At 48.9% G+C, this 23,952-nt stretch overlaps 2 protein-coding genes across 3 annotated transcripts; one reads left to right on the top strand and one right to left on the bottom strand.

Moving 5' to 3' along the window:
* Positions 1-183: 183 nt before the first annotated feature.
* On the top strand, positions 184-13,344 carry H2AZ2 (H2A.Z variant histone 2). 2 transcript variants are annotated; one of them, XM_079785822.1, is made up of 5 exons: positions 184-293; positions 2,893-2,970; positions 5,443-5,556; positions 8,944-9,073; positions 9,478-9,798. In XM_079785822.1, the coding sequence occupies exons 1-5, from the start codon at positions 291-293 to the stop codon at positions 9,537-9,539; spliced, it is 387 nt and encodes a 128-aa protein (XP_079641948.1). In that variant the 5' UTR covers positions 184-290; the 3' UTR covers positions 9,540-9,798. The 2 variants fall into 2 exon arrangements, with proteins under 2 accessions (XP_079641948.1, XP_079641949.1); XM_079785823.1 differs by lacking the exon at positions 5,443-5,556 and having other exon boundaries at positions 9,478-13,344.
* A 2,624-nt stretch (positions 13,345-15,968) lies between these two features.
* Positions 15,969-19,672, bottom strand: PPIA (peptidylprolyl isomerase A). The gene is made up of 5 exons (XM_079785658.1): positions 19,534-19,672; positions 18,085-18,115; positions 17,908-17,996; positions 17,526-17,698; positions 15,969-16,312 (listed from the first exon to the last, which is right to left on the bottom strand). The coding sequence occupies exons 1-5, from the start codon at positions 19,600-19,602 to the stop codon at positions 16,180-16,182; spliced, it is 495 nt and encodes a 164-aa protein (XP_079641784.1). The 5' UTR covers positions 19,603-19,672; the 3' UTR covers positions 15,969-16,179.
* Between the last annotated feature and the right edge of the window lie 4,280 nt (positions 19,673-23,952).

Genomic DNA, 23,952 nt, shown 5'->3' with positions numbered 1-23,952 from the left:
ACTCGCTCACTCGCACGTCCCAGTGGAGGCTGGAGGCCCCGCCCCCACGTGCCGTGTGCAAAAACAAACAGCCGTTAGGGAGGAGGTGCCGGGGGGCGGGGTCTGCATAGAAGGAGACGTGCGATTGGGCGGCCGCCGCGGTTCAAACTAGCAAAGCGGGCGGCTATTGGTCGGGGCGGCGCGAGGCGGGCCCCGGTTATTGTCCGGGCTCCGGCGGCGACAGCGGCGGTCGGTGCTGCGGGAGCAGCGGCGGCGGCTCGGCGGGAGCGAGGGCGGGAGCGGCCGAGACTATGGTGAGGGCGGGGGCGGCGGCGGGGCGGGCGGGAGGCGGCGGGCGGGCCGAGGCCGGGCGGCCTGAGCGGGCGGCAGCACCCCCGCCGCCGGCGAGCGCGTCTGGGTGCCGAGTGGCGCGCCGTGGGGCTGGGACGCAGCGCTCCGTGGGGACGCGCGGGTCCCCAACTCATCGAAGGGCCTTGCGGCCCCGGGGCCGAAGCCCGTCCGCGGGCGCGCGAGGCGCAGGTCCGGCCGCCGGGCCCCGCCGGTGCTCCGGGTCACGCGCGCCCCAGCCGAGAGCCGCGCACCGGTGTCCCTCGCCCGGCCGCTAAAAATACCGGAGGCGCTGAGTTGTCAGCGAGCCCGTGGGGTTTTAAACTTGAGCGGAAGTCGGCCGCGTCCGTGAGTGTTCGAGTGTCCTGCCGAGCGCAGAGCCCAGCTCGGCCCCGATCCGGTGGTCGCGGTGAATCCCGGACCGTGCCTGCCCCGGCCGGTGTCGCTGGTCGATCGGAGCGGGTCCCGGGCACCGAAGGGTTGCGGATCCGACCCCCCGTCGGGCGCACACGGATCGATGTTTCTCTCTCCCTTCCGCCCTGAAACCGATAAGCACGTCCTCGGTGAGGATTAGAAACCAGGGCAGCGCCGGCGTTCTGTCCCCAGGCAGCACGCACATCCCCATTGCAGTCCGATCTCGTTAACTCAGGAGTGTATCTGGACTCTCCAACCGCCCTTTAATGTACCAGGTTTCTAAGGACTGATCTTGTACCCGCCTTCTTAAAAAGCAAATGGGCAGACATGGTGGGTCAGACAGTAGATGAAAGCGGCTGAGGAGTCAGCTGGGAAGCCTGCGGTGTTTTGCCCGTGGTGGCTTTTAGTTCATGATAGTTCTTAGTTCGTAATTCATAGACAGTGAGTAGAATTTTAGACCGTGCACCAGTTGAGAGGTTTTTTTTGTTTTGTTGTTGTTGTTTAATATATTTTTATTGATTTCAGAGAGGAAGGGAGGAGGAGGAGAGAGAGAGAAACATCAAAGATGAGAGAGAATCATGGATCAGCTGGCTCCTGCACGCCCCCGACTGGGGATCCAGCCGCAACCTGGGCCTGTGCCCTTGACCAGAATCTAACCGGGACCCTTCATTCTGCAGGCGGATGCTCTATCCACTGAGCAAACAAGCTAGGACGGTTTTTAAATGTTTTATACCAGGGCAAAGATTTCTGTGAGGAGTAAGTGAGAATATATTGTTACTTAACTGACCTCAGAAATAAAAAATTTTAAGGAAGCGACATGAATTAATTCTTAGACTTTTCCTGCTTCTGATTGCTGTCACAGTCTCTCTTTTTTTAATATATGGTTTTCAGAAATAAACATTAAATTAACAGAGACATGCACTTAGGAGGACTATACACAGTTGACTTTTTTTTTTTTAAATAGCTTCATTTTTCTTTTAAAAAATATTTTTATTGATTTTTTACAGAGAGGAAGGGGGAGGATAGAGAGTTAGAAACATTGATGAGAGAGAAACATCGATCAGCTGCCTGCTGCACACCCCCCACTGGGCATGTGCCAGCAACCAAGGTACATGCCCTTGACCGGAATCGAACCTGGGACCCTTCAGTCCCCAGGCTGAAGCTCTATCCAGTGAGCCAAACTGGCTAGGGCCACAGTTGATTTTATAAAAATTTATATTAAAGACAGACATCGATTTGTTCCACTTATTTACACATTCATCGGTTGATTTTTTAAAAAAATATATTTTTATTGCCCTGACCTGTTTGGCTCAGTGGATTGAGTGTCAGCCTGTGGACTGAATGGTCCTGGGTTCAATTGCAGTTAAGGGCTTGTACCTTGGTTACAGGCACATCCCCAGTGGGGGGTGTGCAGGAGGCAGCTGATCGATGTTTAACTCTCTCCCTCTCCCTTCCTCTCTGTAAAAAATCATTAAAATCTATTTTTAAAAAAATAAAATTATATTTTTATTGATTTCAGGGAGGGAAAGAGAGAGAAACATCAATGATGAGAGAGGATCATGGATTGGCTGCCTCCTGCACACCTCCCACTGGGGATTGAGCCCACAGCCCCTGCATGTACCCTGACTGGGAATCGAACCCTGACCTGGTTCATAGATGGGGTTCAACCACTGAGCCACACTGGCAGGGCTCACCAGTTGATTCTTATATGTGCCCTGACAGGGGGATCAAACCGGCCACCTTTGGTGTACTGTTAAGATTCTCCAACCAACTAAGCCACACCATTCATGGATGTTATTATTATTATTTATTTTTTATTATTTTTTTTACTGGTTTCCTCCTAGAAGAGCTAAGTTCTGAATGTTCTTGTGGAAATTATATGTTGACATGAAGATTCTTCAGGGAAATTTGAAAAATATGTTCAAATTTTTAGCAATTTCATTTAAGTAAGGTTTGACCTCATTTTAAATAAATTAGTAAGTGGTGATATAACACATGTATATTGTATGTATATTTACATCATTATTAATTTATAAAATTGAGGAAGGAGATCACCTAGATTTTTTTTAACTGACTAAAATAAAATTAGAAAATTTTTGTTTCCTGAGTATTTTGAAATAGCATCTTTACCTGGAGTCTTTTTTCACATAGGCTGGAGGCAAAGCTGGTAAGGACAGTGGGAAGGCCAAGGCTAAGGCAGTGTCTCGCTCACAGAGAGCTGGGCTACAGGTAATGTATCCTATCTAATAAAATGGTAATATGTAAATTACCATCACTCCGCTACACCCACGATTGGGCCAGAGGGAGGCGCAGGGGGCGGGACTCGGGGTGGCCGGGGTAGCCGATTGGGCCGGCAGGACGCTGAGCTCGCGTCTGTGCCATGGCTGTGCTGCGGGACAGAAGGGGCCTCTGGGGCAGCGAGCTCACGTCCCGCCGTGGACCATCAAAAGCGGGGGAGCTGGGTGCCTGTCTGCTCCGACACCAGGCCTTTCAGAAGCCTCCGCTGCGCCGGAGGCTTCCGAAAGGCCTGGTGCACCAGCGGACAGGCACCCAGCTCCCCCGCGATCAAAAGCGAAAGCGTGTAGGGGACCCTACACGTGCATGATTCAATCATGCACTGGGCCTCTAGTCTATGATATTGTAATTCATTATTAAATTTTTTACTGTTGTAATTTCACAACCCATAGAAGTTTCAATAATTATAAAAATATACTACTACTGACCTTTAATAATGAGGTTAATTGGTCAAAATTTAAATCATAAAGCAATTATCTTTTAATTTGTATTCTCTTCTTCCAAACTAGAACAGTTATGAAGAGGTGTTAAATAAATTGGGTAATTTTGCTCTCTTAAAATCTATTATTTCTAGATTATAACTATGTTTCTGATTATTTTATAAATTGTATCAAAATACTAAATACTTTCAAACTTCATCTATTTGAATAATTGCACCTTTAGTCCACAAATTAAAAATTTTCTGGATGAGTAAGAATTATTTTGTGCATATGAGACAGTTTGTAAACAGGAAAGTTCAAAGGCCAGACTGTAAGGTTTGAATTTTATCCTCTTGGCAGTGGTGAGCCACTGAAAGTTTTTGAACGAGAGGCTGACCTGATCTAGGTGGTACTGCAGGAAGGGGACAGGAACTTAAACTTGATGGGTACATTCTATATTTTAACTCATGTAAATTTCTATTAGATTTATTTGAAGTGGGAGGTGGAAGGCAGGTGGAGGCTGTTGCAGTGGTGCTAGGAGTAAGGTAATACATACTTGAATGGAAGTGGGAAAGATAGGAACAGGAGTCATTCATGTACTCCCAAAAAGTGGGAGGAGAGGTATGGTGTTGTAAGTCAAAGGTTTCTGTAAGCCTCAGAACTAAGGGACACAGGAGCTTGTGGTAAGGATATGTTAGAAGATTTAAGAATTTAAGTGGAGTCATTTTGGAGTTCTACCAAAACATCCACATGAAAATGTCCAAAAGTTGTAGATTTGAGTCCAGCTTTCCAAGATAGAAATAACTACAAATTTAAAATCATTTCTGTAAAATTGGTAGTTCATGCTGTAAATGAGTTTCCAAGTAGAGCATAAGAAAGCAACACAAGGATAGGGTGAACCCCTGAGAAACACACAGAAAAGCCTGCCGAGTAGCAGAGTTGGGAGTTCGTATTAGAACTCTGTAACCTGCAACCCAAGGAGCAGTGGTGTTTGAGGTCCTCCTCTCTGCCAGAGGACAGGCCAGTCACTGAGGATGCATTGGGGAGCAAGGCCTGGGTCCTGCTCCACCCCATCTGGAGGTGGCTAATACATTTGGTCATTAAAGTGTTACCCTGGTCTTCAAGAATGGTGCTAGTGTTTGGGAGAAAATAGGTGACAAGAAAGAAAGGGTTTCCAGATTTGCTTTTAAAAGTTGCCTTCGGAAAGCAGGCACCTGGGCTGTAACTGGAAGCACTTGATTAGACGTGTGAGAGGTTCTCAGTGAAGTGTGCAGGAGAGGATCCTGTGGGGAGGAACAGGGTGAGGAGGATCCATAAAAAGTGGGTAGAGAACAGTACAGGGTGCAGATCAGGGGGATGAGGCTATTTTGGGAATGAGAAAGGACCCGTTTTCAGAAAGTAGAGTCACAATGAAAGAAGGGTGTTGGTTGTTTTTTTTAGAGAATACTTTGTTAGTTTCTGTAATAAAACCCACGTAGTTAAGACCTTACATATTTAATACAGCGTGTTACCAAATGGTGTTGGTTTTTGTCAGGTCTCCTCTTGAAACACAGAATGGAGTTGAGGCTGAAGGAACGTGTTGGAGGTTCAGAGTCGCACGAGGCTGCTAGGTGAAGGAATTAACAGGACGTGAATGTGGTGGTGAGGCCACATGGGATGTGCAGCTGGTGACTGCACGGCAGCTGCTTCATCTTACGATGACCTTCCGTTGATGCAGAAACTAGTCCCAAAGCCCTGTGGTGGTTTGTGTTCTTTGGACTTTGATTCTCTTCTCAGGAGGGTAAAAGCAGGCATGAAGATTTGGGGCTAAATACTAGGACACAACACACAGGCCCTAGGACTGTTCATTGCCAAATAAGTTTGGCTTCTAATATGGGTAATCAAATTTTTTAACTTATGCTTTACTCAGTTATTTGCCTTTGGTTACACTCAGTGGTGTGCTGTTAAGGCTCTTCAGTCCCTCCCATTCAGACGGTGTCTCTTTCAGTTTCCCGTGGGCCGCATCCACAGACATTTGAAGACTCGCACCACAAGCCACGGAAGGGTCGGCGCCACCGCGGCCGTGTACAGTGCCGCAATCCTGGAGTACCTCACTGCTGAGGTGTGTAGGGGATGTTAGACATGGAAGTCCAAAAGTACTAGCCTAGAGAAGGCTGGAACCATGGAATATGAGTTTAAAACAAAAAAGACAAATCTGCTTGTTAGTCTCTCTCTCTTTTTTTTTAATGTTTTTATTGATTTTAAAGAGAGGAAGGGAGAGGGAGAAAAACGGAAACATCAGTCTGCTGCCTCCTGCATGCTCCCTGCTGGTAGCAGTTTTAGATATGTCCTGATCAGCCTGTTACCCAGTGCCAGTCTCAAAGGAACCTTGGTTTACTCGTTCTTAAAATTAAGCAAGGGTCATCCATCCATATTTTTAAGTGACTGCCAAAGGCATTTAAATACTAGAGTGAACTCTGAAGTAAGTATATAATCAGTAGAAGTACAGCATAATCTCTTAATAAAGATTTGGGGTGGGGGAAAGGTTTGCCAGTGTGATAATACATTTTTAAAAATCACAAATATAATACAAAATTTGATAAAAGATATAATCATTCTGGTTCTATGCATGATTTTATGAATAATATGCTATATTGTGCTTAGCTTCACATTTCGGGAAGGTAAGTTACTTGGGCAAGAGTTGTTTTTTGTGGTGGTGGTGGTGGTGTTTTAATGTCTTTATTGAGATATATATATATATATATATATATATATATATATATTTTTTTTTTTTTTTTTTTTTTGAGGGAGGAAGGGAGAGGGAGAGATAGAAACATTGATGAGAGAGGAACATCTGATTGGTTGCCTCCTGCATGCCACCTCCTGGGGATCAAGCATGCAACCCAAATATGTGCCCTGACCAGGAATTTTTTTTAAAGATTTTTAAAAATTGATTTTTAGAGAGAGAGAGAGAGAGAGAAATATTGATGTGAGAGCAGAACATCAATCGCCTGCTCTTGCACACCCCGTACCTGGGATGGAGCCCAAAACCCAGGCATGTGCCCCCATTAGGAATCAAAACATCAACCTTTCGGTGCCCAACCAATTTGAGCCACACGGGCTATGGCTGGGCAAGAGTTCTTATTTCCTGGGTCATGGACCACCACTTCCTCCATCCTAGCCCCTCCTAAGGAAAACGTGGTTGGCCACGAAACTCCATGATCTGTATCCCAAGCAAGTCAAGTGGCAGAGGTAACCAGCCTAGTAGAAACAGAAGGTGGGTTTTTACTTGAGAAAGATTTAGGGTCAAACTATGTGTTAATTATCTTTGCTGTCATTTCATTAACCTCATCCAGGTCATTTGTGTCCCATTGAACATTTAAGATTAAATTACCGGTGGCCCTGGCCAGGTAGCTCAGTTGGCTAGAGCATCATCCCGATACACCAAGGTCACGGGTTCGATTTCTGGTAAGGGCACAATCCCAGGTTTTGGGTTCAATCCCCAGTAGGGAGCATGTGCGGGAGATGGCCCATCGATGTTCTGCTCTCACATCAGTGTTTCTCATTCTCCCTCTCCCTTCCTTTCTCTTTGAAAATCAATAAAATTAGCCCTGGCTGGTTTGGCTCAGTGGATAGAGTGTCGGCCTGCAGCCTGAAAGGTCCTGGGTTCCATTCCAGTTCAGGTTGCATGCCTGGGTTGCGAGCTGGATCCCCTGTAGGGGGCTTGCAGAAGGCAGCTGATCAATGATTCTCACTGATGTTTCTATTTCTCTCTCCCTTTCTCTCTGAAATCAATCAAAATCTATTTAAAAAATAAAAGTAAAAATCAATAAAATTACATATATGAATGACACTTCTCCAGAGGCTTTCCATTGCCCTCAGGAAAAAAATCCAGATTTTTTTTGGGGGGGAGGAGGGGTGCGGCGGGAATAAATAAATAAATAAGATTGAATTACCAATAGTTTCAGCTTTGCTCTATGGTGAACCAGGGGTTTCGTTTTGGCAATATGGAACTAGTTGAGAACCTCTCTTCCCCTTCCTCCCTTATCAGTCTTACACCAGTTTTTGTTTAGCTGCAGACTTTTCAGAAAGGTACACATTTAATTCACATCTAGAGGCCTAGTCTCCTAGCTCAGAATGTTCAAGTTCCATCTGAACTACATTTTCTTTATTCTTGGGAACTTTGACTACATTTGATTAAGTTAAGATTCGACAGTAATCAGAAGCAGTTGACATATTTTCAGATATATAAGTTTGGGTTTTCATTGTTAGTACAGGTATAGAAAATAATTTAGTCATTAGTAGAGGTCATCACTTTCTAACCTTGGCTTCCTGCTAGGGTCACTTGGGGAGCTCTCAGAAGATACTGGGGCCCTAGCTGGTTTGGATCCGTGGAGAGAGCATTGGCCTTCGAACTGAAGGGTCCTGGGCTCGATTTCAAGTCAAGGGCACATGCCTGGGTTGCGGGCTCCATCCCCAATAGGGGGTATGCAGGAGGCAGCCGATCCATGATTCTCATCACTGATGTTTCTCTCTCCCTCTCCCTTCCTCTCAAATCAATAATTTTTTTTTTTTTTTTTTAAAAAAAAGGATACTGGTGCCAGGCCAGACTCTCAAGGAAAATGAGATGGGATTCTGGTGGATTTTAAAGCATGCCAGTTACTTCAGATGTACAAGAAGGCTTCCCACGCTCTTAAGTGCAGAGGGCCTGTGGAGTAATTTTTGTAGTCTGTCAAAGGGTTTATGATTGCCGAAGCCGGTTTGGCTCAGTGGATGGAGCGTAGGTCTGCGGACTGGAAGGTCTCAGGTTCGATTCCGGTCAAGGGCATGTACATTGGTTGCGGGCACATCCCCCGGTGGGGGGTGTGCAGGAGGCAGCTGGTCGATGTCTCTCTCTCATAGATGTTTCTAGCTTTCTATCCCTCTTCCTTCCTCTCTGTGAAAGATCAATAAAATATATTAAAAAACAAACAAAAAAAAAAAAACAGAAATAGACTACATGGTTTTCTAGATGTCCACATTTAGAATCTTGGCTGAGGAAAAATATCCCTTGGCCTTACTTTTTTCTATAGTAATAGCTTTTTGCTGAAGTCTCTAGTGCTCTTATAGAAAATGAATATTGAAAAGCCAAATGAAATAATGAGAGCTCTATAAAAATATGAAAAAGAATGGATTTTGGAATTGTTGAGCATTCCTATGACCTCTCCTCCAAGGGTACTTACGAAAAACAGAGTATCTGTTCTCAAGGATATGATTGTGTTCAAATATATTGGATGGGACTTGTTCGCATGTTTATATTCCTGTCCAATGCCAAATCCGTTGTTGGAGGAGCATTAATAGATATCCAGAATTCATTAAAAAGTAGGAAAAAGAAAAGTGTACTATTGGTTTCTAACATTTTGTGTGTCTTATGTACAGATGCTGTAGTGATCTTTTTAGCTATAAACGCAGTCCACACTGAACCCTCCACACCCCCTTGGCTAACGTGCTGTCGCCCGGTGCTTTGCAGGTGCTGGAGCTGGCAGGCAACGCCTCCAAGGACCTCAAAGTGAAGCGTATCACTCCCCGCCACCTACAGCTCGCCATCCGTGGGGATGAAGAGCTGGATTCTCTCATCAAGGCCACCATCGCCGGGGGTGGTACGTATTAGCACCCCTTCAGAGTAGTTGCTGTTGGCCTTTCTGATTATAAATGTCGATCCTCTATGAGGCGATCAGGTGAGTCAGGATCAGTGAAGGTGAGGTGTAAGTTGGTGTCCCTTAACCCTTTTTGGGTCATTTTGGAACCTCTTGAAAGCTGTGGTTATTCTTATCCCCAAAAGCACATGGAATCACATCACTTTATACGTACAGTCCTAGGGGAGTTCTCGGACCTTGAGGTGGGGCCCCCTTGGTATAGATGATAAATAGGAGCAGACATGAGAGGGGACTTCAGTAAACTTTACTCTTTGTATAATTGCTCTTTTTGGTTTGAGGTACTGAAGTAGTTCGATACAGCCAGCCTATGTTCTTTTTAATAATTCATTTTTTTAATTTCATTCTAGGTGTGATCCCTCACATCCATAAGTCTCTGATTGGAAAGAAGGGTCAGCAGAAAACTGCTTAGAGAATTGTTTTAACTCTCTTCCTCCCTGTCATTGTACTGTAACTAGGACAGAAGAAATATTGGGGATATATGGAATTTTAAAAAGTTAAATGGAACAGCATAGACAATTACTGTAGACATGGTTAGAGAAACATTTGTACATTCTTAGACTCGAAGTTTGATAAAAGTATCTTTTCACGTGGCAACAGTTGTGTGTTGATTGGCTGGCTTTCTCCCATGTATTTTATACAAAAATGGAATTGATAAACCATTTTTTACAAAAATGATTTGTCTAAAATCTGTTCTGTTTGTGATGTGTTGGGAATATTTTACTCATATGAAATATTTAAATTTTTAAATTGGTTATATACTCAGAATCTTTTTTTTTTTCCTATATTCAGAATAATCTTAAAATAGAATCTGGGAATAATATAGCTTTACCATGATTGATACCATATTATTTTGAGTCTTAGATGCTATCCATTTCCAGTGTGCACCATTTTTACATACTACCAAAGAAAGAAAAACTGCTCATTAACCATGATATACCATTGATAGTGAGATGCATACGTTTTAGAAATGTTAGAATATGAAAACGTGCACTTAAAATGGTTGAACTAGGACAGCGGAACTATTTGATTAACTGTATGGCAGGCCCTGTGCTAAGTGCTTTACTGACCCAGAAACTTTATTACCCCCACTTTAAATATGTGGAACCTGAGGCCCACAGAAATTAAATGGTTTGCCAGAAAACACTGGTTTAGTAGATAGAAATGGCAGAGCTGGGATACAAACTTAGATTGCCTGACTTCAGAGCCCACACTATTACCTAGATTTGAAGTTAAATTTATCAGAGTTTTCCACTTTGGGCTTAAAATTAAAATTTTTAGTGGTCTTTTATTGACACAGTAACATTCAGTAATTTGTACATTTTTAACCCTTTGCACTCGCTTGCTTTTTTCTCGAGCTGCTACTGATGCTAACCGTGTTGAGTCACACTCAACATCCGAGTACAAAAGGTTAAACTGGTTTTTCTTTGTCAGTTTCTAAGTAACTTTTAAATTTTATATAATGTACCAGTTAGTGGTACTTCAGAAAGTATTTTCTGCCTGGAAGTCTTAAACAAAAAACATAGGGTAGTTGAATGGATGCAAAAACGTGACCCAATTATATACTGTCTACAAGAGACCCACCTCTTTTGATCTTCACAGATCACAATGGAATGAAATTAGAAATCAACTAAAGTAAAAACACTCAAAAACATTCAAACACATGGAGGCTAAATAACATGTTATTAAACAATGAATGGCCCTGACCGGTTTGGCTCAGTGGATAGAGCGTCGGCCTGTGGACTGAAGGGTCCCGGGTTTGATTCTGGTCAAGGGCATGTACCTTGGTTGTGGGTACGTCCCCAGTAGGGTGTGTGCAGAAAGCAGCTGATCGATGTTTCTCTCTATCCTCCCTTCCTCTCTGTAAAAAATAAAATATTTTAAAAAAACAACAAAAAAAATGAATGGGTTACCAATGAGATCAAATAATCAAAAACTCCCTGGAAACAAGTGAAAATTAACACATAACAACCCAAAATCTCTGGGACATAGCAAAAGCAGTTTTGAGAGGGAAGTTCAGTACTATCTCAAAAAACAAGAAAAAATAATAAACTAACACTACAGCTTAGAGAATAAGAAAAGCCCACAGTAAGTGGAAGGAAGGAAATAATAAAGATTAGAGCAGAAATAAATGACAGAGACTAAAAAAACAATGCAAAAGGTCAATGAGCCCAAGCCAGTTTGGCTCAGTGGATAGAGCATCAGCCTGCGGACCAAAGGGTCCCAGGTTCAATTCCTGTTAAGAGCATGCACCTTGGTTGCAGGCTCTTCCCCGGTCCAGGCCCTGGTCAGGGCTCCTGCAGGAGGCAACCAATTGGTATGTTTGTGTTTCTCACAATAATGTTTCTGTCTTTCCCTCTCTTCCACTCTCCCAAAAAATCAATGGAAAAAATATCCTCAGGTGAAGATTTAAAAAAAACAAGAATTAGAGGGATCACAATACCAGATATCAAGTTATACTAAAAAGCCACTATAATCAAAACTGCCTGGTACTGGCATAAGAACAGGCATACTAGTATAGGTCAATGGAAGAGAACAGAGACCCTAGAAATTGACCCAAGTCATTACACTCAATTAATATATATCTACACTAATAAAAGAGAAAGATGCAAATTGTACCTTCGCGATGCCCACCAGCCAATCGAGTGAGTATGCAAATTAACCCAACAAAGATGGTGGGTTAATTTGTATATGCAGGTGCCAAATGGCTGGGGGCAGGGCGGGACGCTTGTGTCGTCGCCATGGTGACAATGCAGGCTCTGGGCAGTGTGGGAAGGCAGAAAGGTGGCTCTGGCCAGAGGAAGGTCCATTCTTGCACAAATCTTCATGCATCGGACCTCTGGTATATATTTAAAATCCTCACCCTATGATATTTTCCCATTGATTATTAGAGAGAGAGTGGAAGAGAAAAAGAAAAGTACTGATATGAGAGAAACACATTGATTGGTTGCCTCCTGCATGAGCCCTGACCAGGGCCGGGCTGGGCCTGGGAGGAGCCTGAAACCCAGGTATGTGCCCTTGACTGAAAGGACCTTTCAGTCTGCTCTGTCCACTGAACCGAACCGGCTGGGGCTCAAGTAACATCTGACAAAGGAAGCAAGAACATACAAAGTCAAAACACTCTTCAGTGAATGTTGGAAAAGTTGGACAGATACATGCAAAAAAATGAAACTAAACCACCAACTTACACCATACACAAGAAGAAACTACTGTCCTGAGACAGGTTAGTTTTACCCTACTGATGATGTGTTGTTGCCATGGTAATCCTGCTCAGTATGAGAGGAACCGCAGGTTCAGACATTTGGTGTCTGTGCTTGGCTGAGGAGCCAATGGGGCGAAGCTACCATCTGTGGGATTATGACCGAACGCCTCTAAGTCAGAATCCCGCCCAGGCGGAACGATACTGGCAGCGCCACGGAGCCGGTCCCCGGACGATCCCACGGGCGGGAGGTCGCGCCCAACCACCTCACCGTGGTGCGTGGGGACCAGTCCTGTGCGGAGCCCTTCATCCTGGGAAACAGGGTGTGGCCAGAAAGAGGGCCGCCCCCACGCCCTTCACACAACGCACGTTTGTGGGGAACCTGGCGCTAAACCATTCGGAGACGACCTGCTTCTGGGTCGGGGTTTCGTATGTAGCAGAGCAGCTCCTCGCTGAGATCTATTGAAAGTCAGCCCTCGACACAAGGGTTTGTAAAAAAAATTAAATTAAAAAAAAGGAAAAAACTAAAATGGATAAAAGACTTAAATACAAGTTGTGAAATCATAAAAATCCTGGAAGAAACTGTAAGCAGCAAAATCTCAGACATCTCTCCTAGCAATATGTTTACGAATGAATACAGCTCCTAGGGCAAAGGAAATTAAGGAGAAAATAAGCAAATGGGACTTCATCAAAATAAAAAACTTCTGCACAGCCAAAGAAACCATCAACAAAACGAAAAGGGAGCTCACTGTATGGGAGAACATATTTGGCAATGATACATCTGATAAAGATTTAATATCCAAAATATATAAGGAACTCATACAACTTAACAAAAGGAAGACAATCCAATTAAAAAATGAGCAAAGCCCTAACCGGTTTGGCTCAGTGGATAGAGCGTCGGCCTGTGGACTGAAGGGTCGTAGGTTCAATTCCGGGCAAGGGCATGTACCTTGGTTGCAGGCACATCCCCAGTGGGAGGTGTGCAGGAGGCAGCTGATCGATGTCTCTCTCTCATCGATGTTTCTAACTCAACTCTTCTTTCCTCTCTGTAAAAAATCAATAAAAAAAAAAAAAAAATATATATATATATATATATATATATATATATATATATATATACACACAACTGACTGATGGTCGGATGGGTGCTGCCAGCCCACCCCATTGATTTTCAAGTTTTTTTTTTTTTCCCAAGTTCTCTTGTCCGCTCTTCTCTCATTGTTGACCTTTACTGCCTGCCCAGATCCAGGACCCTGCTTGGGAGTCACCCAAGGATGATATCCCGTCATCCCTTCTGCTCTTGGACTTACAAGAAGAAATTTCAACATTCTGAATGGACTTTCTCGGTACATATTTTGAAAAGTTTCTATACTGAGGATCCAGTTATCCCTGTGTGAACTTTTTTTGTGTTGTTAATCTTCACCTGAGGATATTTTCTCCATTGATTTTGAGAGTGGAAGGGAGGGTGGGAAGTGGGGGAGAGAAAAACATCGATGTGAGAGAGACACATCAATTGATTGCCTCCCACAGGTGCCCTGACTGGGGCTGGGATCAAACCTGCACCACTGAGCTCACCAGCCAAGTCCCTGCTGAACTTTTAATCATTTTTGGAAGCCAAAGTGGAGATAGAAAAGGCAATAATCAACAGAGAATAGGGTTCTTTTACTAGTTTTCTAAGGAATTGCTTTAAACATCTATTTCCTCTTTGTAATTTGGCTACATAGTGTCCCAGGATTGTATTCTTTTTTTTAATATTCTATTTTAGAGCAGAAACACCACGTTATTGTTCCACTTACTTATGCACTCATTGGTTGATTCTTGCTTGTATGGTGCCCTGACCAGAGCTTGAATCCCCAACCTTGGTGTATGGGGACGATGCTCTTAAGCAACTGAGCTGCATGGCCAGGGCAGATGGGAAGTCTTCTGTGACAGGTTGTAGTGACTTTTATCTGGTTGGTGAGGCCTGGAGACAAAGAACAATCCTGCAGGGTAACACCCCTGTAAGAGGCTACAAAGCAGATCCTCCCCCGTGGAGCAGAGATGACTTTGTCAGGCCGTACTAAGATTCCCCACCAACCAGAACTGAGGGGGTTGCTTGTTTTGGGATAATTTGAAATGCAGCAGTAGATACCCACACAATATGCTTCTGCATGTCTGTCACAAGTTTTTAAGTTCTGAATTCTGGAAAAAAACACCATGGTCTATGTTCACCCTGGCTGGTTTGGCTCAGTGGCTAGAGCGTCGGCCTGCCACTAAAGGGTCCCATGTTCAATTCTGGTCAAGGTCACATGCCCAGGCTATGGGCTTGATCCGCAGTATATGGGCGTGTAGGAGGCAGCCGATCAGTGATACCCATCATTCATGTTTCTTTTCCTCTCCCCATCAATAAAAATGTATTTTAAAAAAATGGTCTGTGTTCAAGTTTCACACAATTCCCTCCAGTATTTGTGGGCCTCCTCGGGGCCAGGCACTAGGGTTCACTGAAAACCCCAGGGGGTCCCCTCAAAAACTGGCCACACCCCATGTACTCAAGTGTTTGATAACCGAGTCCTTACAACCCCAGGAAGCAGAGAAGCAATTGTACAGAATGTGAACTGGGCCCTAACCCATTTGGCTCAGTAGATAGTGTTGGCCTGCGACTGAAAAGTCAAGGGCATATGCCTTGGTTGTGGGCACATCCCCAGTAGGTGTGCAGGAGGCAGATTGATGTCTCTATTCTCTGTAAAAAACTTTTAAAAAAATATATTTTATTGATTTTTCACAGAAAGGGAGAGGATAGAGAGCTAGAAACATCGATGAGATACATCGACAAGCTGCCTCCTGCACACCCCCTACCGGGGATGTGCCCGCAACCAATGTACATGCCCTTGACCGGAATCGAACCTGGGACCTTTCAGTCCGCAGACCTACGATCTATCCACTGAGCCAAACTGGTTTCGGCTCTGTAAAATAGGTAAACCACCAGAGTTGGAGATTTCCTGTGGTGCCAGAGCCCAGCTATCCCCACCCGCAGACAGGGAACTGGAGGCAGGCTTTAATACACAGGCTGTGCTGGGACCTTTGCTCCATCTGGTTCTCTTAAGCCATTTGGCAATGCCGACTAGGTCATCTTACTACACATGCCGAGACCATCTGAAGCAAAACCATCATAAACTAGCAATCTGCCCTTCACCTCCTGTTCTACCGTCTTTCCAATCCCAGCCTTGTACATTAGCATCCACCGCTTGGCAGACACTTGTTAAGAGGATTAAGGACTTGGCGTGTGGTCACACCGAGGACTAGTCTATGAGGAACTCCACAGCCACCACGAGGAAACGGGACAAATCCACTCAGGGAGGGCCAGTGCCTCTGCAGAAGGACCCGGCCCATCACCTGGTTATCACCTCAACAGCATCAGGACACAGTGACTGCTGGACAACCAAGGCCCCTCCAGGAGCCAGCGAGGTGGGGTGGTGGTTCCTGGTTGCACCCCCACTGGGCTCGTCCTGGGCAGGCTTCCTTCTGCCCATGCACAGGGTTCCTGTCACTGAACCTTTTACTCATCCCGAGGTTAGGGAAACAAAAACTACTCTGTGAAATTAAATAGCAAGGTTGCCTTGGAAGACAAGTTACTGCTTAAAATGAAACCCTAACCCAAACAAGGACAGACAACTGTTTAGTTTTTATTTCATAATCATAAACTTAACTCTGTAATCCAGCTAGACTGGGAAGGGGTAAGGAAATTATGGAACCCAATAAACTGGCAAGAGCACAAAGATTATGGAACATTCCAAGCAAATTGGGGTGAAGGGGTGCTCTCCTGAGCTACAGAAGGAATGGTCTGGTGGTAAAGATAAAACACAAGTCAAATTTATTAGAGTTGTCCACAGTCAGCAATGGTGATCTTCTTGCTGGTCTTGCCATTCCTGGACCCAAAGCGCTCCATGGCCGTCACAATATCCATGCCTTCTTTCACCTGGCCGAAGACCACGTGCTTGCCATCCAACCTGGAAATAGAACCAGCAGCCTGCCTTGTGCACTGAGATGAGAAAAGAGCCCCACAAACCAACAGTGCACGCCCAAGAGCACACCAGAAAGGAAGCTGATCAAGCACTTAAGTACTGGAAACACCATAGATCGACTCAAAAAAGTGGCTTAAGATTCTCCAACTGAGGCTAAAAAGTTCGTAATAGCTTTGCAAGCGTGGGTCAGTGGTTGAGCGTCAACCTATGAACCAGGTCATAGGTTCCAACTCCTGGTCAGGGGATAGGCCTGGGTTGCAGGCTTGATCCCATGTGGGGTGTGCAGGAGAGGCAGCTGATCAATGATTCTCTATTTCTGATGTTTTTATTTTTATATCTTTCTCCCTCTTGGAAAAAAGTTTCTAATGGACCCCTAAGAAGGGTCAATAAGACACATGCAAATTAGATTAAAAAAAGACTTTTAGCCTAGGCCTGGCCGGCGTTGTTCAGTGTCGACCTACGAATCAGGAGATCAGAGGTTCAATTCCTGGACAGGGTATAAGCCTGGTTTATGGGCTCAATACCCAACGATTCTCATCACTGATGTCTCTCTCTCTCTGAAATCCATTAAAAAAACCAACAAACAAACAAAAAAACTTTTAGCTTAACCGGTTTGGCTCAATGGATAGTGTCAGCCTGCGGACTGAAGGTTCCCAGATTCGATTCCAATCAAGGGCACATGCCTGGGTTGCAGGCTCGATCCCCAGTAGGGGGTTGTGCAGGAGGCAGCTGATCAATGATTCTCATCAGTGACATTTTTCTACCCCCCCCACCACTCTGAAATACAAATATTTTTTTAAAAAATATTACTTTAAAAAACATGTTTTCCATGGATTAGAGTGAAAGGGAGAGCGTTAGAAACAACAATGAGAATAATCAATTGGCTGACCAACTCCCAATGGGAAACAACCCCGCAAACTGGGCAATGTGCCCTGACCAGGCATCAACCTGTTACCTACTAGTTCACAAGCTGAAACAACCCACTCACCCACACTGCTCAGGCTACAAATACTACTTTTAAGCCAACTATCCAGCAGCCAAGAGCCCTGGCTCACTGCACAGGATCTTGCTCCCTAGAGCCCACTATCTGAACTCGTAGGTATCCATGTTCTCCTGCTACCCAGCGATGTCAGCAGCAGGGAAAGCTGGGAGCCAAGGGGTTCGTGTTCCTTGGTTGCCCTGCGGGTGCCGTCCTTACCACTCAGTCTTGGCGGTGCAGATGAAAAACTGGGAGCCGTTGGTGTTGGGCCCAGCATTGGCCATGGACAGGATGCCAGGGCCTGTATGTTTCAGGACGAAGTTCTCATCCTCAAATTTCTCCCCATAGATGGACTTGCCGCCTGTGCCATTATGGCGTGTGAAGTCACCACCCTAGAATTTAAGAAAGAAACCTGTCACTTTTGCAACATAATCGGAAAACGTGCCAAGCCTGTAAGGTTCAAACTTCAAAACTCAAGTGAAAACCGATCAGGTTTACATGAAACCAAAAAGGAACACTAACAGTTCATGTTTACACATTCTGAACGGTACTGGCTCAATCCCAAAGTAACAACCCAAATCAAAATCCATCAATTTCATACCTGGCACATAAATCCCGGAATAATTCTGTGAAAGCAGGAACCTTTATAACCAAATCCTCTCTCCCCAGTGCTCAGAGCACGGAAGTTTTCTATTAAAAAGAGAGAGAGAAAGGATATACGTATGCATACACAATAATTAAAATGGGACTGCCTTTATTAAACGTTCAAGGAACTAACCTGCCGTCTTTGGAACTTTGTCTGCATACAGCTGTAAGAGAAAAATGACACGTGCTTACTTATTTTATTGCCAACCACCCCTGTCTTTAGGGGCTCCTGAGTCCAATTCATTTTCTCACTAGAAAAGAATGCTTCAGTAGTGACTTTGAATCCCAAATAAGCAGCGCTCCAGACAACCTTAAGTCCTGTGGGGCGAGTGAGGCAACCGGAGACCCAAGACTCGCCAAACACGCAGAACCCGCAATAACTTAAATAGCGTGAAGCTTCCACAAGTGCCTTAGAGCTTCCCAGGGTTCTGACACCTCCTCACACAGCTTCTCCATGTCCATCGCCTCCCACCCTCGGCTGCAGCCGAAGGACAGGAATGTCAGACGCGGGGCGGCCTCTGCTCCTGTCAGTGGCTGGTGGGGGGGCGCCACCACCTCCGGGCGGTCAGCCACGGCTCGGCTCCCGGGCCTCACCGAGCAGCGCCCCGGCCTGGAAGGGGCCCTCCTGCGGGTCTCGGCACTGACCAGCCCCTCCGCCTCTCCGCGCTCGCACCTCTCGGAGCTCCGGGCCCCGGGGAGCCGCTGCAGCTTCCCCTCCCGACCGTAACGAGGGGCGGGCCCGCTTCCTGGCAGCCCCGCCGCCATTCTCGCCCAGGGATCCGCGGCTCCTCTCCCGTTTCACTGAGCCCGTGGCTAACCCGACACGGACGCGTTCCCGAGCTCTCGGCTCGGCCAAGTTTCCACGTGGGCCCTTGACAGGAGGTGACTCAGACAGGCGGGCAGGCCGACTGGCACGGAAACGCCTGTCCCACGAGGCCGAGGTGCCCGCCACCGGCCAGGCGCCGCGGACAGGACGCCTGCGCCCTCGACCTGCACGAAGCCCCGCATCCTGCGCGTCGGGGGCGCCAGAGGCGGTGGCACAGGCCACGCCGGGCAACGCGGACGCGGCTCCCACCGCCCAGGGCCGCCGCCCGGCCCGTAGGGCCTCCGGCTGCCGGCCTCGCCCAAGGGCGTCGTCACCGCGCGGGAGGCGGGCCGCGGCGCCGGCAGCTTCCGCCGGGCCGGGAGCGCGCCCGGGGCCGCGGCGGCCCCACCGCACGGCCTACCCGCCCCAGACGCAGTCACGGGGGCCCGGGCCCGGGGAGGGAAAGGCGCCCCGGGGGGCGGCCGCCGCGGGGGGCCCGCCCAGCGCTCGGGGAGGCGCCCGCCGTCCGGCAGGGGCGTTGCCAACCCGCAGGGCCCGCGGTGCGCGCGGCGGCCAACGGCTCGCGGTCCGAGCACGTGCGCGGCCGGAAGGGCGCGGCCGCCCCTCCCCCTGCCTTTGTCTGCCGCCGCCCCCGGTTCCCAAAATGGCCCCTCGCAGGAAATGGCGCCGCCGCACTCCTAGGCGGCCGCCCGCCCGAGCCCCTCAGCCGCCGCCCCGACCCCCGCCCATCCGGCGCGCCCACGCCGCCCGCCAGACCTCGAAGGTGACGCGGCCCAAGGGCTCGCCATCGACGGCGATGTCGAAGAACACGGTAGGGTTCACCATGGCTGATCACGGACGGCTTCGGGGTGGCGGCGTCTGCAAAGCGGCACGAGCGCCGCCGTCCGCCCTTCTTATAGCCGCGCCTGGACCCGCCCCCTGCCGGTCGCGCGCCGCGACCCTGGCCAATCGCGACCGCGCGCCGGCCAAAGTGACGGTGCTGCCGGCCTATGGGAAGAGGCGGCGCTGGGGTGGGGGTGGGAACCGCAGGCGCGCGTGCGCACTGGCGTTCCCCGGCAGGTTCCCGCCCGCGGGCTCCTTCGCGCACTGCGGCGCGGGGTCGGGGCGGGGGCCGGGGCCGGGGCCGCGCCTCCGGTGGGGCGGGGCGTGGGGGCCGCGGGGAGCCCGAGGGCACGCGGAGGGAGGAAGCCCCCAACCCCCGCCCCGGCGTCCACCCACTGCGCAGAGGAGCCACTGAGGCGAGCGCAGGCGTCAAGGTCGCGGGGCGCTGAGGTCGTTCGGGCCCCGCGCCGCTCGGAGCCCGGCGGCCGCGGGGAGGCGGAGGCGCCTCCGGCTGAGCGGTGACGGAAGGCTTCCCAATGCCCCACTTTCCGAAATACCCGGCGCGCCCGCCTGCACCCCCGGAGGAAGGCCCTGCCGCGGCAGGTCGGCGCCCCCCCCGGGAAGGCTGCGCCTCCGCCTCCTGAGATCTCTGCCCGGTGCCCCCGCCCCGCCGCCGGCAGAACCGAGCTCTGACCCCCGGGAAGACGAAGCCCGCGTTAAGGGAACCCCCGCAGCGCCGGCCATTGCACTTTTATACCAGTCAGTACCCCACGCACCCAGGCGACCCTAGTGTTTTGTTCAGAAAACCTTGGAACGGGAGACTCCTTCCAAGCTCCGGCGCCCCTCGGCCGCAGCACGGAATGCTGCCGACGGCCTCAAGCCGCCGCCTCCCCCGCAGGATTCTCCGCGGGGAGGAGCCAGCGTCGGGCGCCTTCCCTGGTTGTTGGTCGCGATCCTACCTGTGCGCGGAGCCGCGTGTGGTTTCGTTCTCGCCGCCTTCCAGGACCCCCACTTACCGAGGCGGACAGTCAGGGTCCTGGGGTCACCGGCCTGCTCGGGGTTCGCAAGGCCGGCACTGAGCGCGCTTTGTGACCTGGAGGCAGCGACTGGCCTTCCTCTGACATTGAGAGGAGCCCAGGCCCTGGGCGTCAACTCCGTCCACCTCTCCCCGCCACTTGGAACCGAGAGCCCCCTCCCACACCCGCCAAGGGATGGATGGACGAATGAATGAATGAATGAATGAATGAATGCAGAAACGCCTAATGCAAGCATGCTGACTTCCCTCCCACGACTCCCACCACTTCTCTTCGCCATCGCCATGGTCGCAGCCTAGGCCTCACTTCATCCACAGGCACGCAGCATGCACTCACACGTGCACGTGTTTTGTTTAGGGGGCAAATGTAGCGGATCCTTGATTGGCATCTGTGGAACTGGACTCCCTAACGGAGGGAGACATCAGCGGGCACGGAACCTCCGGAAGGTGGGGCTGTCTGTGCCTTATTTGGACCATTCAGACCAAAAAGAGAATTCACCAGCGCCCTGACCTGGCTAAGAGGGTTCCCTCCCAGCAAGCAGAACTCCCTCCTTAACTGTGTAGGCGTAGCTTACTACACACAAATGCTTCTCTCAAAAACATCTCCGACCAAGAGAGACTGTCACGAAAATGAATCAGGTGAGCCAAATAAAAACGCTCCTTGGGAAGCGGGCAACTTGTCTCCTCTCCTTAGGGCCTAGCTTGGTCCTCCTGCCATCTTGTTCCTGCTCACAACTGGGCGGGAGCTGCCCCTGCTGGGACAGCCTGTGACATCGCCGTCCACAAACTCAGGCCTTTTCCAGGCGTCTTCCCCTCCTCACGCGCCTCACCACCTCCTGCTTCCACAGCTGCCTGATGGCCTCGACGTTCCTCTGCCCTTTCTCCAACGCCGGCTTTCCCCCTTGAACTGTTTCACAGGTTTCTCGTGTGTCTGAGTTGTGTCCTTTGTTCCTTACACACCTGCCACGGTGAACCTCATCCCTGCCCGTGGCTCAGATTTTCAGAGGACTTCTCCGCCACTCCCTCACAGGGCTCCTCCCTTCGACCTCTCCTCTCTGTCCCTCCTCTCCTCTCCGTCCCAGCTGCTACAGATCTTGCTGGCCTCTCACGGGCAGCAGCCTCTTAACTGGTTACTGGGCCCCTGGTTCTTCCAGGTGTTTCCTGAGTGGTCATTCTCAAAACCATCTGATTTTGTAGCCACCCCCGCCTTGGAGACCTCCTGGGCCAGGCCCACAGTACAGGATGTAATCAGCCCCTTCACAGTCTGGCCCCAGCTGGCTGGCTCTCATCTCTGGGTGGACATTTCTCCTGCTACACTGAATCCCTCACCCCACCCTGTGTTTCCAGAACTCGCCCTTTGCCTGTACAGGGCACCACCACCCTCTCTTCTCAACCAGCTCTGCCAGAGTCATAGTATCTGCAGCATCCAAACTAAAAGTCAGGATGGGTGGATGCATAAATGAGGTCAACAACTCACAGGCGGGTGATGAGGGAACCTGGCCCTGGAGCGTGTCTCTTGGGTTCGTTATAATCCTTAAAGGCCAGCTCGCAGGCACCCCTACTCTTGCCAGTCAGCCCAGGAGAACATCCAAGGGATGGAGCAGTTTCACCCCGCCGCCGTGGACATCTGCTGACACCCCAAGAAATGAGTGAATGAATACAGGAACACCTAATGCAGTGATGGGCAACCTTGTGAGCTTGGTGTGTCAAACTTGGCCAAAAAACTGAGCATAACTCGGGTAGTGTGTCACTTTGAGGAAAAAAACATTATTTCGCAAATGTTTCATCCTCAGGAGCAGCAAATGTTTCATCCTCGGCATGCGGCCGCGTGTCATCAGAAATGGCTACGCGTGTCATAGGTTCGCCATCACTGACCTAATGTAATCGTCCTGTGACCTGCCTGCACCCTCCCTTCCCCATCCGTCCTCTCCTGCCCCTTCTTTCTAAGCCCCTTGCAAGGGGCCCGCCCCAGAGTTAGTCTTCCTCCCATCATCTGAGCACCTCCTCTTCCCGCAGCTCCTCTGCCCCCGATGCTGGGTCCTCCGCATCCCCCGCTCCCGAAGCATGCCCCATTGCCACTTTTGGCTCACTTTCCAGGACAGTCTACACGCCAGCTCACTCCCTCCTCCACTGTGCAGTCAGACTTGTCCTCCCCCCCCCCCCCCCCCCGCGACTTCTGATTTATGGCCTCCTCGGACCTCACTCATTGAGCTCACCTGGGTCACAGGCCCATCCTGACCTGTCCCCGTTGCCACCCAAGGGGGCTGCAGTGGAGAAAGCCAGGGGCCAAGATGGAGCTGGGAGTGGGGCCCAGGGCTGCCCGCAGAGGGGTCAGAATGTGTTCCCCTACACCCCCGTGTTTGGAAGCACAAGGAACATTGGTCATTCTTCAAATACTAGAATTCACCCCGAGCCGTCCGGTCCTGGGCTTGTGTGTGTGTGTGTGTAGCAGGGGAGAAAGGGGCGGTTTAACCATCGACTCAGCCTCCTCATTCACTAGAGTGTTCAGTTGCTATTTCTTTTTTTGTTTAATATGTATTTTTACTGATTTCAGAGAGAAGAGAAACATCAACGATGAGAATCATGGATCCGCTGCCTCCTGCACAGCCCCTACTGGGGATTGAGCCCGAAACCCGGGCATGTGCCCTGACTGGGAATGGAACCTTGACCTGGTTCATAGGTTGCTGCTCAACCACTGAGCCACACTGACCCGGACAGTTGCTATTTCTTCTTGGGTCACTTTGGGTATTTTTTGCATTTCTAGGGATTTGCTCAGCCAGGTTATGACTTATTGGCACACAGTTGCTCCTAGTATTCTCTTGTCATCCTTGCTTCTATAAGGCTGTATTAAGCCCCCCTTTCATTTCTGATTTTGGTATTTGTGCCTTCAGTCTCACTAAAGGTTTGCTCGTTCTGTTGCTTCCCAGAGGCACTGGTGCTCCCGCTGTTTCCCTGTTCTCTAGCTCACCTCTGCCTCCCTCTGCATTAGCTTGCTCTCTCCACAGTTCCTTCCGAGGTTGAGTATTGAGACCCTATTTTAATGTAGACATTTACAGCCATAGAGTTCCCTCTAGCATCCCCTCACACCTCATACACTTTGTCTTAGTCACTGTGATTTCTTTGACCCTTTGGCCATTCCGAGTTAATTTCCACACGTTTGTGAATTTTAGTTTCCCTCCCATTATTGACATCTAGCTCCGTCTCACTGTGGTGAGAAGGGACTTTGGGTGATTTCAATCTGACACATTGGGACTTGTTTTGTGGCCGCACATGTGGTCCGCTGGGTGGTGTTCCGAGTTTGTGTAATTGTGTAATATCTG

Source organism: Cnephaeus nilssonii (genome assembly GCF_951640355.1).
Source record: "Cnephaeus nilssonii genome assembly, chromosome: 12".
Taxonomy (NCBI): Eukaryota; Metazoa; Chordata; class Mammalia; order Chiroptera; family Vespertilionidae; genus Cnephaeus; species Cnephaeus nilssonii.
Note: the sequence above shows the minus strand (reverse complement) of the source record. Positions and strands in the feature narration are given on the sequence as shown.

Coding starts and splice junctions, on each gene's coding strand:
- H2AZ2 (XM_079785822.1), top strand. Junction 5,557..8,943: donor TGGAGTACCTCACTGCTGAG/GTGTGTAGGGGA, acceptor GGTGCTTTGCAG/GTGCTGGAGCTGGCAGGCAA. Junction 9,074..9,477: donor GGCCACCATCGCCGGGGGTG/GTACGTATTAGC, acceptor ATTTCATTCTAG/GTGTGATCCCTCACATCCAT.
- PPIA (XM_079785658.1), bottom strand. CDS start 19,602: ATGGTGAACCCTACCGTGTTCTTCGACATCGCCGTCGATGGCGAGCCC. Junction 18,116..19,533: donor TGGGCCGCGTCACCTTCGAG/GTCTGGCGGGCG, acceptor TTTCTCTTACAG/CTGTATGCAGACAAAGTTCC. Junction 16,313..17,525: donor TGCACCGCCAAGACTGAGTG/GTAAGGACGGCA, acceptor TTCTATTTCCAG/GTTGGATGGCAAGCACGTGG.